Here is a 14319-nt window from a genome sequence, read left to right as displayed (position 1 = left end):
ATCCATTACGATGATTTTACGGTTGATAAAAATGGAATCAGGTGATTTGATTAGAATAATAATAATAATAATAATAATGAATAATTTTCGTTGGTACAAACGAGTACTAACGATTTAGAAGCTATCTGTATGTTTTCCTGACGTTCTTCATACATTTAAGATTTTAGAAGCGGGTAAAGTATTGAAGGGGTTGATAAAAGAAATGGAAAAATATAGTACATACAAGTACTATCCATGCTGAATCCTTGCTCGTGAAAATTTTTTCCGTACCTTCATTTCCGACGCTGTACGATTTTTTCCGCACCCCTTACATCTAGCGATGCGGGGTACAAACGAAAATAAATGTGGTACGTTCAGGTACTCACTGAGTACAATCGATACTATAAGAAAAAAAATCGATTTATCAAACTTCGACTCCAAGTTCACACAGCTCTTTTCTAGCTCATGAAATTGTGAATAAAGAAGCCCCCTCGATATTTCCTCCTGAACCCCCTCATTTCCAACATAGATAATTAGCCATAAAAGGCTGGTGCTGATGTAAAACAAAAAAAAAACTTCTGTAACATCAAGAAAATAAAATACTCATTCCGTTTTCCTGTGAATTTCGATCAATCGATGCCCCTGCGTTGCTCTCTTATCAAGGTATTCAAACACTCTTGCCTCATCTATACATTAATATAGTTATACGTCTGACGTGCACCTATTTTGCTTCGCGAACACATGTCACCCCAGAACAAATGAAAATAAATCCCCAATTAGCTCGCATCTAATCGGGGTAACACGCAATTTTCAGGCGCATGTGCGGCTTCTGTAAACGTTGTTCGTGCGATTTGATATTTCAGGGATTTTCATTTGGGATTAAGGACACAATGTGCTCACATTCATGACAAAATTTAATAGAAAAACCTAGCGCTTTCGCAGAGAAATTCTATTGAATTCTGTTGGAAATTTCTAAGAATTCTTTGAAGTTTTATTAGAATTCTGTTGAAAAATTTTATTTGTTTTTGCGCCATTTCTATAGAAGATTATGCAACTTTGAATAATGCAGTTTTGAATTAAATTTTGTTGAGAGATATTTGATAAAAAAAAGTCAATATGTTTTTATTTTTTTATAGAAATTCTTGGGCGTAAGTTTTCTCCGCTTATTTTTATTTGTTTCTCATAATAAAATGGAAGGAAAAAAATGAGGAAAATCAATGTCTACAGACATTTTAAAAGACAAATAGAAACTTTCAATAAAATTTCAATAGAAATCCAATAGAATTTTCTCTCAAATTCGTTAGGGTTTCCTATAAAATTTTTTCGATTTTTTTTCTCAACAAATTGACATTGACAATCCATAAATTTTCATTTTTGTTTGGAACAAACGTGATAACAGCAGGCATTATTTTTCAGTATAAATCAGAAAGATGTCCAACTGGCAGCAGCCACCAAATCCAGGATACTATCCAGGCCAACAAGGTTTTAATCTTTGTTTAAGTTTTATTCAAAAGAGCAAAAACAGAAACATTACAACTAAAACGGATTTTTTTTTGTATTTATTGTACTTAACACACATGCAGTGAGTACACGTATCCGTTTACACCTGTCATTTCATTTCATTGAGAATAGAAAATGAGAGAAATGGTCATTCGGCATTTGTAAAATGCATTTATGCACCAGCAGCTACAGCTAGGCACTGTTCAATCATTTGACTAGCTAGTCTGAAATTTGCTGCACGAGTGCAATTTAATCATCTTCAGAAACATCGATAAAACGTTGGTGGCACGTCCGTGTGAAATAATGAATAATATCATTTACTCTTAATCTTATCTTGAAAGTCAACCATCGGGTTTATCTACTGTTCATAACGTATTTCAACGTTTTCTGTGATTTCGTTCAGGCTATCCGTACCCACCGCAGCCAGGCTATCCACCACCAGGAGGAGAGTTCAATCAGGGATATCCACCACCTCCAGGTGAGTTGATAATTTTAACAACACTAGTAATAGTACTAATTTAATTTTAACAATACTATTTTAAGAAAATTAATTTTTTTTACCTTCAATTGAAGACAAGTGGGACATTGCATTTTTATAAATGAGAATAGTTACTGTTGCTAATAAATTAACAATTTACTCCCGAATAGATTCTCTTTTTTTAACTCTTATTTCACCAGAAAAATCATTTGTCCGGAATCGTAACAAATTTATTCAGATTCATCAATCAATCAGTCAATTAATTTATTACCAGAAATTGATTTCATGCCTAAAAAAATATTTTTCAAAAGTTTAAAGAACTTCAATTATTTATCTATAAACGACGACTGTTAAAAAAATAATAATTCTGTGCAAAACGTAATTTGAATGACGCTGAATATTCATGATTTTTTTCCAAATTTGTCTCGCGCAATTTAATTGACAAATTTGATGATTGAAAATGGCTGAATCAATAGTGTGGTCTGCACCAAACTGTAAAAGATATTTAAATATCCTTAACACAACAAATTGGAAACACAAATTTGAGGGACTACAAAGCTTCCATTCGCACGCACAAAAAATGAAAAAACTCCCTAAAAAAATTTCCATCTCCTCAAGACCTGCAGCAGCAACAAAAATACAATATTGATAATTTTCAGCCCCTGGCTTTGTTCCTCCCGGAGGTTACGGTCAAGGTCAACCACCCCCGCCCACCGCAGCTCCTTTCGGGGGGCCACCACCCGGCGCCGGAATGTACGGTACTGGTTACGCTGAGGACCCCATGCACGACGAGATAAAGGGCTTCGACTTTTCCGAAAAGACCATCAGAAATGGTTTCATCAGGAAAGTCTACTCCATCCTCATGGTCCAACTGTCGATAACGGTTGCCATGATCGCGTGGTTCATGTACCATGCGCCCACGAGACGCTATGTCCAGACCCATCCTCCCCTGTTCTGGACCGCGTTTGCCCTGACGATTGTCCTGATCATCTGCATGGCGTGCTGCACCAATGTCAGGCGCAAAGCCCCCATGAATTTTATATTTCTGTTCGTTTTTACTCTTGCTGAGGCATTCCTGTTGGCGACTGCGTCGTCTACCTACGATGCTGAAGCGGTTTGTATATTTTTTTCGAATATTAATGATTATTGGGGGTTTGCATGCCATTTTTTAATGCATCTCGGTTATTAATAATTCCAGAGCAAAATCTCTTGAGATCTAAATGCAATTGATAAATTTATAAATGCTATTTCCGTAACTTAAATAAAAAATGAATAAATAATGATAATAAATCAACAAATCACATTATAAATTATAAATAATCCAGATTAATTTTAAAAAATCCCAATGAAATGTTGACAATAAAAGCTCTTTTTAGCCAGGAATTTCACATAAAATGCAATATTCCAGGTTCTCATGGCAGCAGGAATCACAGCTGCTATATGCTTAGCTCTGACTCTATTCGCGTTTCAAACTAAGTACGATTTCACCGGCTGCCACACCGTCCTCTTCATCGCACTGGTCGTCCTCATGCTCTTCGGCCTGATTGCCATCTTCATTCCTGGAAACAAAATAGTGCATCTCGTCTACGCGAGCCTAGGTGCACTCCTCTTCTCCTTCTACCTCATCTACGATACCCAGATGATGCTTGGAGGCAAGCACAAGTACTCGGTATCCCCTGAGGAGTACATCTTCGCAGCACTCAATCTTTACCTCGATGTTATCAATATCTTCATGTATATTCTCGCTATAATCGGCTCTTCACGCGATTAATAAGGATCCTACGATGGAATTATGAGGGATGGAATGTCGGGATTCCATAATGCACTGACTGGAAGGAACAAGTGCGTTTATTTATCTCCATTAGAAAAAAAATTCATGAAAAAACCTGGATAAGTCGATGGAAAATTCTATTGCGTTTCTGTTGAAGTTTCGTTGAAAATTCCACTAGTTTTTGGGCGATTCTATTGAAGAAATCATCAGATTTATTCCACTTTTTTATTGAAACATGTCAAATTGGAATTATTCTGTAGAAAAAGTCAGTAGCATTTCTTTTTCACAACTTTAGCTGTTGACATTTTTTATAGGAATTCCTTGACATGAATTTTTCAAGTTTTTCCACTCAATTTTTTTCTTTTTCCATTGAAAAAAATCAAACAAAAAACCTTGAAAAATTTGAGCCGAAGAATTTTTATAGAAATTATCTCAATAGAATAAGTTGTTCAGAAAAACCGAATTCTATTAATTTTTTTGTTTGGAATATTTTTGATTGAAAATTTTTTGGGAAATTTTTGAATAGAATCAGCGAAAAATTTACAGAAAATTTATAGAATTTTCCAGCAATCTCCCTAGGTTTTTACATGGAAATTTTTCGTACACGTGAAAAAAGAAAAAAATTATTTCTTGATTGATTTGGGATTTTACTATTAACGAAAAGTATTAAATCCATAAATTTAGGTAAGTGTTTCGGTGTCGAATAATATTTTTCATGTTTTATTACCCGATGATTCACATTTACGTGATTATTCTCGAACAAGACTCTTGATTATTCAAGTAATCAAGGTTCAAGATGGTGATTTAGTGGTGAAGTTGTGAAATGGGATCGAATAAACGAGAACAAGTGCTTTTTGTATCTGTTGAACATTAAACTATCGAGTGGAAAAATTTCGGAGGAATTTTTCTGTTGAAAACATTACATGAGCTACGAAAAATTTCTGACATGTTTATGATGATAATGATATTTTCCACTGGAGATTAAAGCAGCTAGAAGGCTTCTAACATTTCCTTGTAAAATCACTCGTCTGACATTACAGCAATGTAATAAAAACGTGGAATTCGACTTTTACGATTCACTTCATGTCGAATACGTGATTGCCTCGATGACGAGTGGTTGTCCAACATAATGTCATAAGCCACCCCATGGAAATTTATGCAGCTACAATAAATATTCAACATTTAACATTCAAACAATTTAATCAAAATGTTTAATTTGACTTTTTACGATTCACCTCTCGTTAAACCTCTGATTATCTCATTTATGAGTTGCTGTGAGAGAAAATGTCATAAGAGACTATTTGTGTGAAATTTAATTACCCACAAAAAAGGTCTAAAGACATTTTGCTCTAAAACCACTCATTTCCGAGATAAATTAAACTAACAAAACATGAAAGTCACGTTTCACTACTTCACAACTGAATTCTCTAAATTAAAAAAAAAGATGTACCCTCTGTTCTAGATTGAGTGGCTTTATCTAGTCTGTAAGTCAATATTAAAAGATGTAATTTATTTTATATAAATAATTCCCAATATTCGCTGGAGAACCATAGATAATTGTTATGTGATAATATCGATATGAAGTAGTAAAGCGTAACGAATTGAAGGAGAAGCATCTTCTTATTTCTTCGATTAGCTCGGGAACGAGTGGTTTTAGGAGGAAAATGAATACGACCTTTTTTGTTGCCAATGAAATTTCCAACAGAAAGTGTTTTCTGACATTTTCCCCTAAATCCACTACTTCTCGAGATAATTCGATACTTAATTAACAAGATGGTAAAATCGTTATTTCATTTCACGTTTTACGACTCCACAACTGATATGATTATTTGTTTGACTCGTGTTAAATTCACCACATCATATGCATTTTTGTTATCAATTGAAGATTACATCGATATCGCACTGCTACTTCTTCGTAATCCTGAATTCTTGGTCCTCACTGTTACTTTTAATCCCTTTTTTACTCGTTCTTGGAAGTATTCAGTTTCATTATCTAAAATAAGGCATATTGTAAGGGTGTAGAACATCGAAAAGTAAGAAATGTCTAATTATTCAAAAGAAATAAAAAATGATTAATGAATAACGTGAAGAAGTATGCATTACCCACTACTTATAAGATAATCAATAATGAAAATTACGTTATTGGACTGTCGAGTATTTCTGTTGATGATGTGAGTCATTTGAAGGGGAAATGGAAATATTGATTACTGCGGAATGACAATTGGGAGTTGATTTGATTGTACCATTGTATTCATTGATTACTCTTGGAATAAACAAAATGATTATTCAAGTGCGGTTTAATGACTCATTTGCGATGATATCATTTCAGATAACTAGAGCGTTTAGTGAGTGGATGAATTGTATTCGTCAAATTCGAAATTTCAATTTTTTCGTGGCAGAATTAATTTATTTTTAAATATAATTTAATGAATAATAGCGAATTATTCATTAAATACTTAAATATATCACTGTCATAATTCATTAAATTATCTCATTATTCACGTTCGGAAATTGTGTTTCCCTCAAAAATTGAAGGAAAAATTATTCATGACTGTTTCAATGGTTAATTCAGATTGTATTTTCCCCAGGTAAGTAAATATTCAATCACATACTCACGGAAAATTGTGTAAGATTATATTTGTTGTCAATTCATTTTACATTTCAGCGTTATAAGATTCACAACAAAATTCACGTCACTCCATTTCGCTGTTGACTTGTTCAAACAGGCAATTGTCCTGTTTCACTGGTGGAAAATAATGTATAAAAATGCCGATCACTCGTTACGTTAAGTATGTAAATTCAATTCAGTGTGAATAATATTCAATGGTTCTCTATTGTTCATCATTCCTCTTTTGTGCAGCGAATGAGCATCTTCGAGGGACTCAATTGCACTTTTCAAATACTCGTGCAATGGAAATCATATGCAGAGGCATGACGATGAGGGAGGGCTGACGGGAGGGACTAGATCGTACAATTTCTGGGAATTAGTTATCGTTGATGAATGCAGTTGTGAAGTAGCAAAACGTAACTATGGAAAAATCGCGAATTATCTCCGTAACGAGAGGTTTTAGGGTAAATTGTCAGGAGACATTTTTCATCGAAAATTTCGTAGGCTATAGAAAATATCTAGTGTCTTTTTCTCCTAGAACCACTCGTTATCGAGATAATCAACAAAATATGATCACGAAAAACGTTGAAATTGACGACTCAATCTTTTTCCACTCTCGAAAATTACGATTTACCACTTCCACTGCTGAATACAGAGGGATGACCCTCTGTGCCTCCTAAAATGTTAATTTTTCGCACTTCCTGTCACTCATTATTACAACAATCGACGCGTAGTCTCAATCATTTGATTGTTTTCCCTTAATTTATGAATTTAAAAATGAACTCATATCGCCACAACGACAGGTAATCAATTGCTCAATAGGGCAGTGTTTTTCATAATAGTGAGTTGCTTTTTTATGTTTCATTTGGTTAATTACATTTATGCAAAATAAAGTTTAAACTAGCCACATAAGATGACATATGCATTAAGCTTTCATCACAAAAATTCTAGTAAAACTGGCACGAGTTTATATAGACGCTTCTTCTTATTTTCAATCAAAAATAAATAAAGGATATAAAAGAGAAAATAATGAAAATACGAGAGGATAGAGAGAGTGTGTGTGGGAGAGAGAGAGAAAGTTAACAGCACCGATTCGAACTTCTTTCTACTCTACGATCGACTGTCACACGGTCTGGTGCATCCTGGGGCTCTTTTCCGTGGGTTTTGTCCAGAATAGCCTCAGCTAGTTCACTAAATGCACGATCAATATTGATATTGGCCTTTGCTGAGGTCTCCATGAATCTGATGCCGTGCTCTCTTGCTATCTGAAAGTCCCAAGAACACCAACAAATGACACAAGTGGACAATGACATTTTTTGTAAATGAGCAAAGTAATTGTTGCTAATAAATTGTCAATTTGCTTCCGAATAGGTTCTCTTTTTTCATTCTTATTGCACTATTCTCTTCTTCTATTTTTTCATGTCACAGTACTATCATCAATTGAAATGCCATCAAAATTTTGCGTATTATTTCCTTAAGATTTTAATATAAAAAGCTCATGACGGTATTATGTAACTTGATAAGCACTGATGCTGTTCTCCACCATTTTTCAACTTGATTAAGAAGCCATTGAAATATACTTTTCAAGCCCCGACTTAATTGCTATTACTGATGATTCTTTCAGTAATCATGAAAAAACCGATTTTCTCTTTCAAATCGCATAAACAATGTGCTGTAACTCAACACCGAATTGTGCGACCCCCATCATATTCTGACAGAATCAAGAGGGTATTGTTATCAATTTTTTGAGCCATGACTAATTCCATTTTGATGACAATTTTTTGAGTGATCGTTGAAAAATCGATTTTTGGAAAAACGTCAATTTTTTCGAATCTGCATGAAAAATTGAATTGTAATTAGTGTCAACGAAGAGAGCACAAAAGGAACTCACAGCCTCTCCCCTCTCTGTACTGACAACACGCCTGTCCTCCATATCACTTTTGTTCCCCAGAATCATCTTCTCGACGTCCTCATTCGCGTGCTAAAATCAATTTTCCATCAGTTACGAATGCAGATGGATAAAATGAGAGGAAAAACATTCAATTGACGAGCCAATGTACCTCATCGATGTTTCTCAACCACTTGACGATATTCTCAAAGGTCTTCTCATTCGTAATATCGTACACTAGCATAATCCCCATCGCCCCCCTGTAGTATGACGTTGTGATTGTGTGGAAACGCTCCTGTCCTGCTGTATCCCTGTATCAGAAATTATAATAATAATAAAAATAATAAATAATTGAATTTGAAACAAACAAATTTCTAAACGAAACAAATCCGGGAACTAAATGGCGAATGATGACTAATTTACGACTGGAAATTTAACGAAAACAAATTTATAATAATGCAAATAATTCATAAAATTCATTTCTAATAATTATGCTATATTTTGGTTTTCCCTAAGGGGATTTTTGTGTCTCAGGGAAATAATAAATTGCTTCCATTCTATTCTATGACATCTTAACAATTCCTTTCAATCAACATGACTCACCATATCTGTAGTTTGATTTTTTTACCCCTGAGTTCTACTGTCTTTATCTTAAAATCAATTCCTGGAAAGAATAAACGAAAGAAATGGTGAATATTCATCAGTATTCTGCAGTAACATTCATAAAAATACACAAGAACTTCATCATCGAGCACTTTCATTCCCAAAAAAGGCATTCGAATGATCATCACTAGCCCCTACCACTATTTCACCCCCAAAAATATTCCAAAATATTCCAAAAATAGTTTCCAAAACCTCAAAACATCCCAAAAATTTCAAAAGAATATAAAAAAATAATAAACCATAGAATTTACGAGAAAAAAGTCAACAGCAAAGGCATAAAAATCAGTAATTAAATCATTCTCAGAGAGAATAAACAAGTTGCATTAAACATTCAGCAGTACTCAACAGTAAAGTTGACAGAAATCCCCGAAATACATCTGAACTCCATCACCGAGCCCTTCCATTCCCAAAAAGGCAATTCGAACGATCACCACTAAACCACCAGGACGAGACTCCTGGCGGTTCTAACCTACCTCTCCCCCAAGTCCCTGACCCTCGTTATTTCGCCCTAAAAACCATTCCCCCCCTCTCAACAGCTAATTCCCAAAACCACAAACGTCTCTAAAATTTTAAAAGACCACAAAAAACCATAAAACATGGAGTTTACGAGAAAAATGTCAGCAGTAAAGAAAGAAGAATAAACAACAAACTCACCTATTGTAGAGATAAAAGTAGTCGAAAATGCATCATCAGAAAATCTGAACAATATACAAGTTTTTCCAACGCCCGAATCCCCGATTAGAAGTAGTTTGAACAGTAGATCGTATGTTTTTTTCGCCATTTCAACTGCTGGTCTTGTGTACCTTGAATCACAGAGTGAATAAAACGACAATTATCACAGTTATCAGTTGAAAATTGGGGAAAGAGCGAGGGGGAATTGTCGATCCAAGGACTCACCAAAAAATATAAAATCTCAAGGTCAAGGGAGGGCGCGTCTTGGTAACGTCTATAACAACGCAGAAAGTACGTAGGCGTTTAATGAGAAAGACCCGACGGACGGACAAGTTGAACTTTGCCAGTTAGTTGTGGTAAGGGAGTAAAAAACACAAAAACGCAGTCAGTCGGGCGCCTGAGATGTTGAGTTTTCACACCAATACCACCCTGGAGGTCTAGGAATACATGCCTTGGTATATACAGTAGCTGTGGGCTTTGTGGCTCGGCACGGGGATTTCCCCCCGCCACCGCGCCGCGGACGTTTTGAGCGTTTTTCAGTGGCGCTGGCCTCGCGCAATTGAGGAAATTATTTGAATCGAACCGCCGCGGAGCTGTTTGCGGGCGTGAGGTGAGTGGATCAAGGGTCAGACTCTTTGACTGACAAACCCTTTTTTGATCGCCAATTTTTGGGGCGCGTTAAGCAGAAGCGAGAATTTATCCAATTGGTCAAGTATTTATTTTAATAATAGTAGGAATGGGGCGCGCTTCGCGCTAGCATGGGGGCTAGAGCGTGTATCATTAATATTATGGAAGGTTTACGCACTTTTATAAACTCACAAAATAGTATATTTCGTTACGAGTGCGGAAAAGAGTTTTTTGGCTCGTGGGAGGTTTGAAGCACGAGCCGAAGGCGAGTGAAAAAAAAATTTGAAAAAGAAAAAGATTTTAAAAAAATAGATAAAAAAGAAAAAGAAATAGATGAAAAAGATTTTTGGATGAAAAAGATTTTTTTTTTCAAAACAAAAGATATTTCATGTTTTTTTAATGCAAATTAGCTGTGTCCTTGTCCGAGATCGGCAGCAGAATAACATTCCATTAAAAATATTTAATTACCGTTTCAATGGATAACGAGGAGAAATAAAATTCAGATTGCCTTTGTAATCAATAATCGAGCTAGATTGATTTTTCATTACCTCGTTATTGGGTAATGAAAATGACATCAGTTCTCATTATTAATTTTTTCCTCATTTTTTTTAGAGGCGAATGTAGGGTAAGCTACCCAGTAGATGGACACTGCCCTATAGATGGACGAGCTCCTCTTGCACAAAAAATTATGCAAAAAAAATGCTCAAATGTGAATTGTTGCTTCGAATTTTACTAACTGTTGTCATTCTTAGCTCCTGACTGGCGATTTTTTTTCGATCATTTTTTTTCAATTACTAAAAAACAAACATCTATCTATTTAATTGAATAAATTCAATATTTATTATGTTAAATAGATGGATGTTCTATTAACTTGATTACACATCAAATTTCATTTCGAGAAATTTGATTGTTCTATTAACTTGAATGAAATAATATTTAATTCAATAATCAAGTTGATATCTTGCAAGCAAAATCTGTAAAAATTGATGACGCGCACTACTCTAATTTCGGATTAATATTATTAGAGAAATTTGCAAATTAATTGTGCCCATCTCATTTTCAAAAAACAGTCTAATTTTATTCCCTGCAAAATTTTCTACCGCAATATAAAATATAAGTCATCATCAAATAGAATACAAATCATTGCAAATCATCTCAATGCTGACGATAATTTCAAGCACATGCTACTTCACACTCCCCTCTAGAATCAGCAGAGGCGAGAAATTCGCGGGCAATTGCCAGGTATAAGCCTCAGGTCCGAGATCTAGAAACAACTCTACGTTACTCTGACGAGACTGAATAGCCTCATTCGCGTCAGCGAGGAAATTCTTGGTGACTGAGGTTCGTCGCGCAGATAGGAAGTGCAGGTTCGGGGCACATTGGATCAATCGTTTCAGTCCGTCGTTGCCGATGCCAGGGCACTGGGGGCAACTCAGCGTCTTCAATGTCTGCATGTTCGCTATGGCGTAATCAGAGACTCGAGACAAGTTCATCATGTGTAATTCCTCGAGAATTGGCAGCTTTGATATGTCTATGAAGCAACGATCCGTTAATCCCCGCAGACCTGTTGAATTTTTTTTTCATCACTTGGGGGAAAAGTGATATTTTACGCACGTTGTGATAAAAAATTTAGTTTGACATCAGACGTCGGCATAATCATAATTTTTAATTACAGTTAAATTTTGAATAAGTCAATTGTTAGTATTACTGACCAATTTGTCTATTATTTGATTAATCTTTAATTAATTTAATAAATAATAATTAATTTAATTAATCATCAATTTAAATATTCTAATTCCCCATTAGTTTATTAAACAATAATTGAGAAATTTGAATTACCAATTATTATATTATTTTTAAAATTTCAAAGAAGATTACTAAAATAATGATTGATGGCGATTTATGCCTGACACCCGTGGGAAAAGTGTTCAGTTGAACTCACCATCTACATTGAGAATTTTCAGTCTTCTGCAATGATGAACAATCGTGGAGATATGATTGTCACGAATCTCGCTGATCGTCCCGTTCATCCACAACTTCTCCAGTTTCTTGAATCTCTTGATTTTTTTAATGTGGCTTATGTGAACGTTGCAGAAGGAAAAATACAATTCTTTCAGATTTTGCAACTGATCGAATCCACTCAGGCGGTTCTCGTCGATTATGAACCGTTCGAGATTCAAGCAGCGGAGATTCCGAAATCTTGATAAATTCTGTATCAATAGACATTTAAAAAAAATATAAATAATGATATCAAGAGAAATTTTCTGTTGATGTCATTAATTCGCGATATTTCCACAATTTCAAAATTCAAATTGTTCAATAATTTGTGCCCATGTATTTTTTTAACATAAGAAAGTATTTTTCTATAGGAATCTAATTCGCTGCAAAAAATATTTCTCGACATTTTCTATTAAAGTCCTTCAATTTCCAGAAATTTCGTATTTAAAAATGAAAAAAAAACGTGGAGATATCATTGATCATAACTACAATTGTTGAATAATTCGTGCCCATGTAATTTTTAATATAAAAAGTATTCTATAGAAATCTAATTCGCTACAAAAAATATTTCTCGACATTTTCTATTAAATTTGCTCGTTTTCAAGAAGTTTCGCAGTTCAAAATAAAAAATAAAACGTGGAGATAACACTAAATTTCCACTTTTGATTTTTGGGGCCATTAACGTAATAATTTCCTCCCTTCAGATCGTGAAGTTGAAAACAAATTTTTTTTATTTGATTTGTTTAATGAACGAGTCAAACAATGAACTGAAAAGAAAAATAGAAATGAAATTAACATTTCGATGTTTACCAGAGAAAAATGAACGTTATGAGCCCCAACAGTCAGATGAATGCTCTCCACAATCTCATATCGCAAATTCATAACGTAAGCATCAGTGAACGTCGACTTGACAGACAGTATCGTGATAGACCGGAGATCCCTGCAAGTCTCGTAGACTTTCGAGAAATAATCCGCGTAATAGAGGCACATGATCGGCCGCCAGTTGACCTGCACGAAGTCTATCTCGAATTCCCGGACATTTCGGCAGTGTTTCTGAATCAAATGCAAGCAGTTGGTCCTCTCGTCCTCCAGATCGATCCTCAGGGATTTCAGGAATCTTCCACATCGCCGAAAGATTATCTCGATCTCGGCGGCGGTGAAGCGAGGACATGTCGACCTTATGAACAGCCTCTTCACCTCCGGCCAACCGTTTTCGGATATTTCTTTCCATCGGGGACATACTGCAATCATTTCGTTGACGATCCAATTTTTTTTAAAATCCGTTTCTTTCAAAATGTGAAATGTACGGGAAATAAAATATTCTTGAATGGAATCTGAGAATTATGTAAATATTCGACATGATATTCTAATTCTATATATTATTAATAATTATTATTATTAATAATAAATATATATTTATTATTAATATTATTACTAATATTCTAGATTTTTTAATGAATTAAATACTCTGGAATAGGAAATTTGGCGCGTCATTGAATTCTGTAATTTGAAATTTATTCGAGAATTTTTCATTTTTAATCCGAATTTGACATGAAATTTAGTTATTTTCTATATTAATTCTTCAGCTAAAATTTTCCGTTTTTACGTTCAACTTTTCTAGTGAAAAGGGAAAGTAAATATAGTGAATGAAACTGAGAAAATTCAAGTCAAGGAATTCCAATAGAAAATATCTCACTAAAAAAAGTGGTGTGGAATGACGAGGTTTTACTGGTTATTTATATAAAAGTTTGCATCGGAAATTTTTCATCAATTATTTATGTTCAGAATTATTCAATATTATTTTACGCAAGAAAATCTCCTATTTGAAAAATTTATGAAATTATGAAATTTATGAAATTATGAATTCTATAATTATATTTTCCGCTATCGAGCGATAAATACCATCTTCGAGAATAAATTTCTCGGGAACAGAGAGGTACGAGAATATCTCCAGGATGCACTCGGTTGGTAGTTGTTCGATGGACAGGTCAGATTTCCAATCTGGGTAATTCAATTCTCCCTCGTCGTCCACTTCCTCCAGAAGTACACCGTTCCAGTACTTGCCGTCCCATTCCATTAAGAATGTGAGATATTTTTTCAATGATTACTGTGACAGAGCTGGGAAATGTGTCACG

General features: G+C 34.6%; 3 protein-coding genes across 3 annotated transcripts in view; 1 reads left to right on the top strand and 2 right to left on the bottom strand.

Moving 5' to 3' along the window:
* LOC107043121 (protein lifeguard 1) overlaps window positions 1–4100 on the top strand; it is an 11007-nt gene extending 6907 nt beyond the window's left edge. The window contains exons 2-5 of the mRNA XM_015264442.1: window positions 1396–1461; window positions 1883–1957; window positions 2617–3071; window positions 3366–4100. Coding sequence (XP_015119928.1) covers window positions 1410–1461; window positions 1883–1957; window positions 2617–3071; window positions 3366–3728 — 945 coding nt within the window. The 5' untranslated portion in view covers window positions 1396–1409 and the 3' untranslated portion in view covers window positions 3729–4100. The remainder of the gene's footprint in view (window positions 1–1395; window positions 1462–1882; window positions 1958–2616; window positions 3072–3365) is intronic.
* A 2239-nt stretch (window positions 4101–6339) lies between these two features.
* LOC107043120 (ras-related protein Rab-10) lies at window positions 6340–10082 on the bottom strand. The gene is made up of 6 exons (XM_015264440.2): window positions 9785–10082; window positions 9542–9690; window positions 8828–8888; window positions 8397–8535; window positions 8228–8317; window positions 6340–7601 (listed from the first exon to the last, which is right to left on the bottom strand). The coding sequence occupies exons 2-6, from the start codon at window positions 9666–9668 to the stop codon at window positions 7416–7418; spliced, it is 603 nt and encodes a 200-aa protein (XP_015119926.1). The 5' UTR covers window positions 9669–9690; window positions 9785–10082; the 3' UTR covers window positions 6340–7415.
* Window positions 10083–11370: 1288 nt separating this feature from the next.
* Window positions 11371–14261, bottom strand: LOC107043051. Its single transcript, XM_015264352.1, has 4 exons — window positions 14087–14261; window positions 12995–13425; window positions 12129–12396; window positions 11371–11750 (listed from the first exon to the last, which is right to left on the bottom strand). Exons 1-4 carry the CDS (start codon window positions 14259–14261, stop codon window positions 11371–11373), a joined length of 1254 nt encoding a protein of 417 aa, XP_015119838.1.
* Window positions 14262–14319: the final 58 nt, after the last annotated feature.

This window comes from Diachasma alloeum, unplaced genomic scaffold, assembly GCF_001412515.2.
Source record: "Diachasma alloeum isolate Michigan unplaced genomic scaffold, Dall2.0 Dall_scaffold_00547, whole genome shotgun sequence".
Lineage (NCBI taxonomy): Eukaryota > Metazoa > Arthropoda > Insecta > Hymenoptera > Braconidae > Diachasma > Diachasma alloeum.
This window is presented reverse-complemented; position numbering and strand designations above follow the sequence as displayed.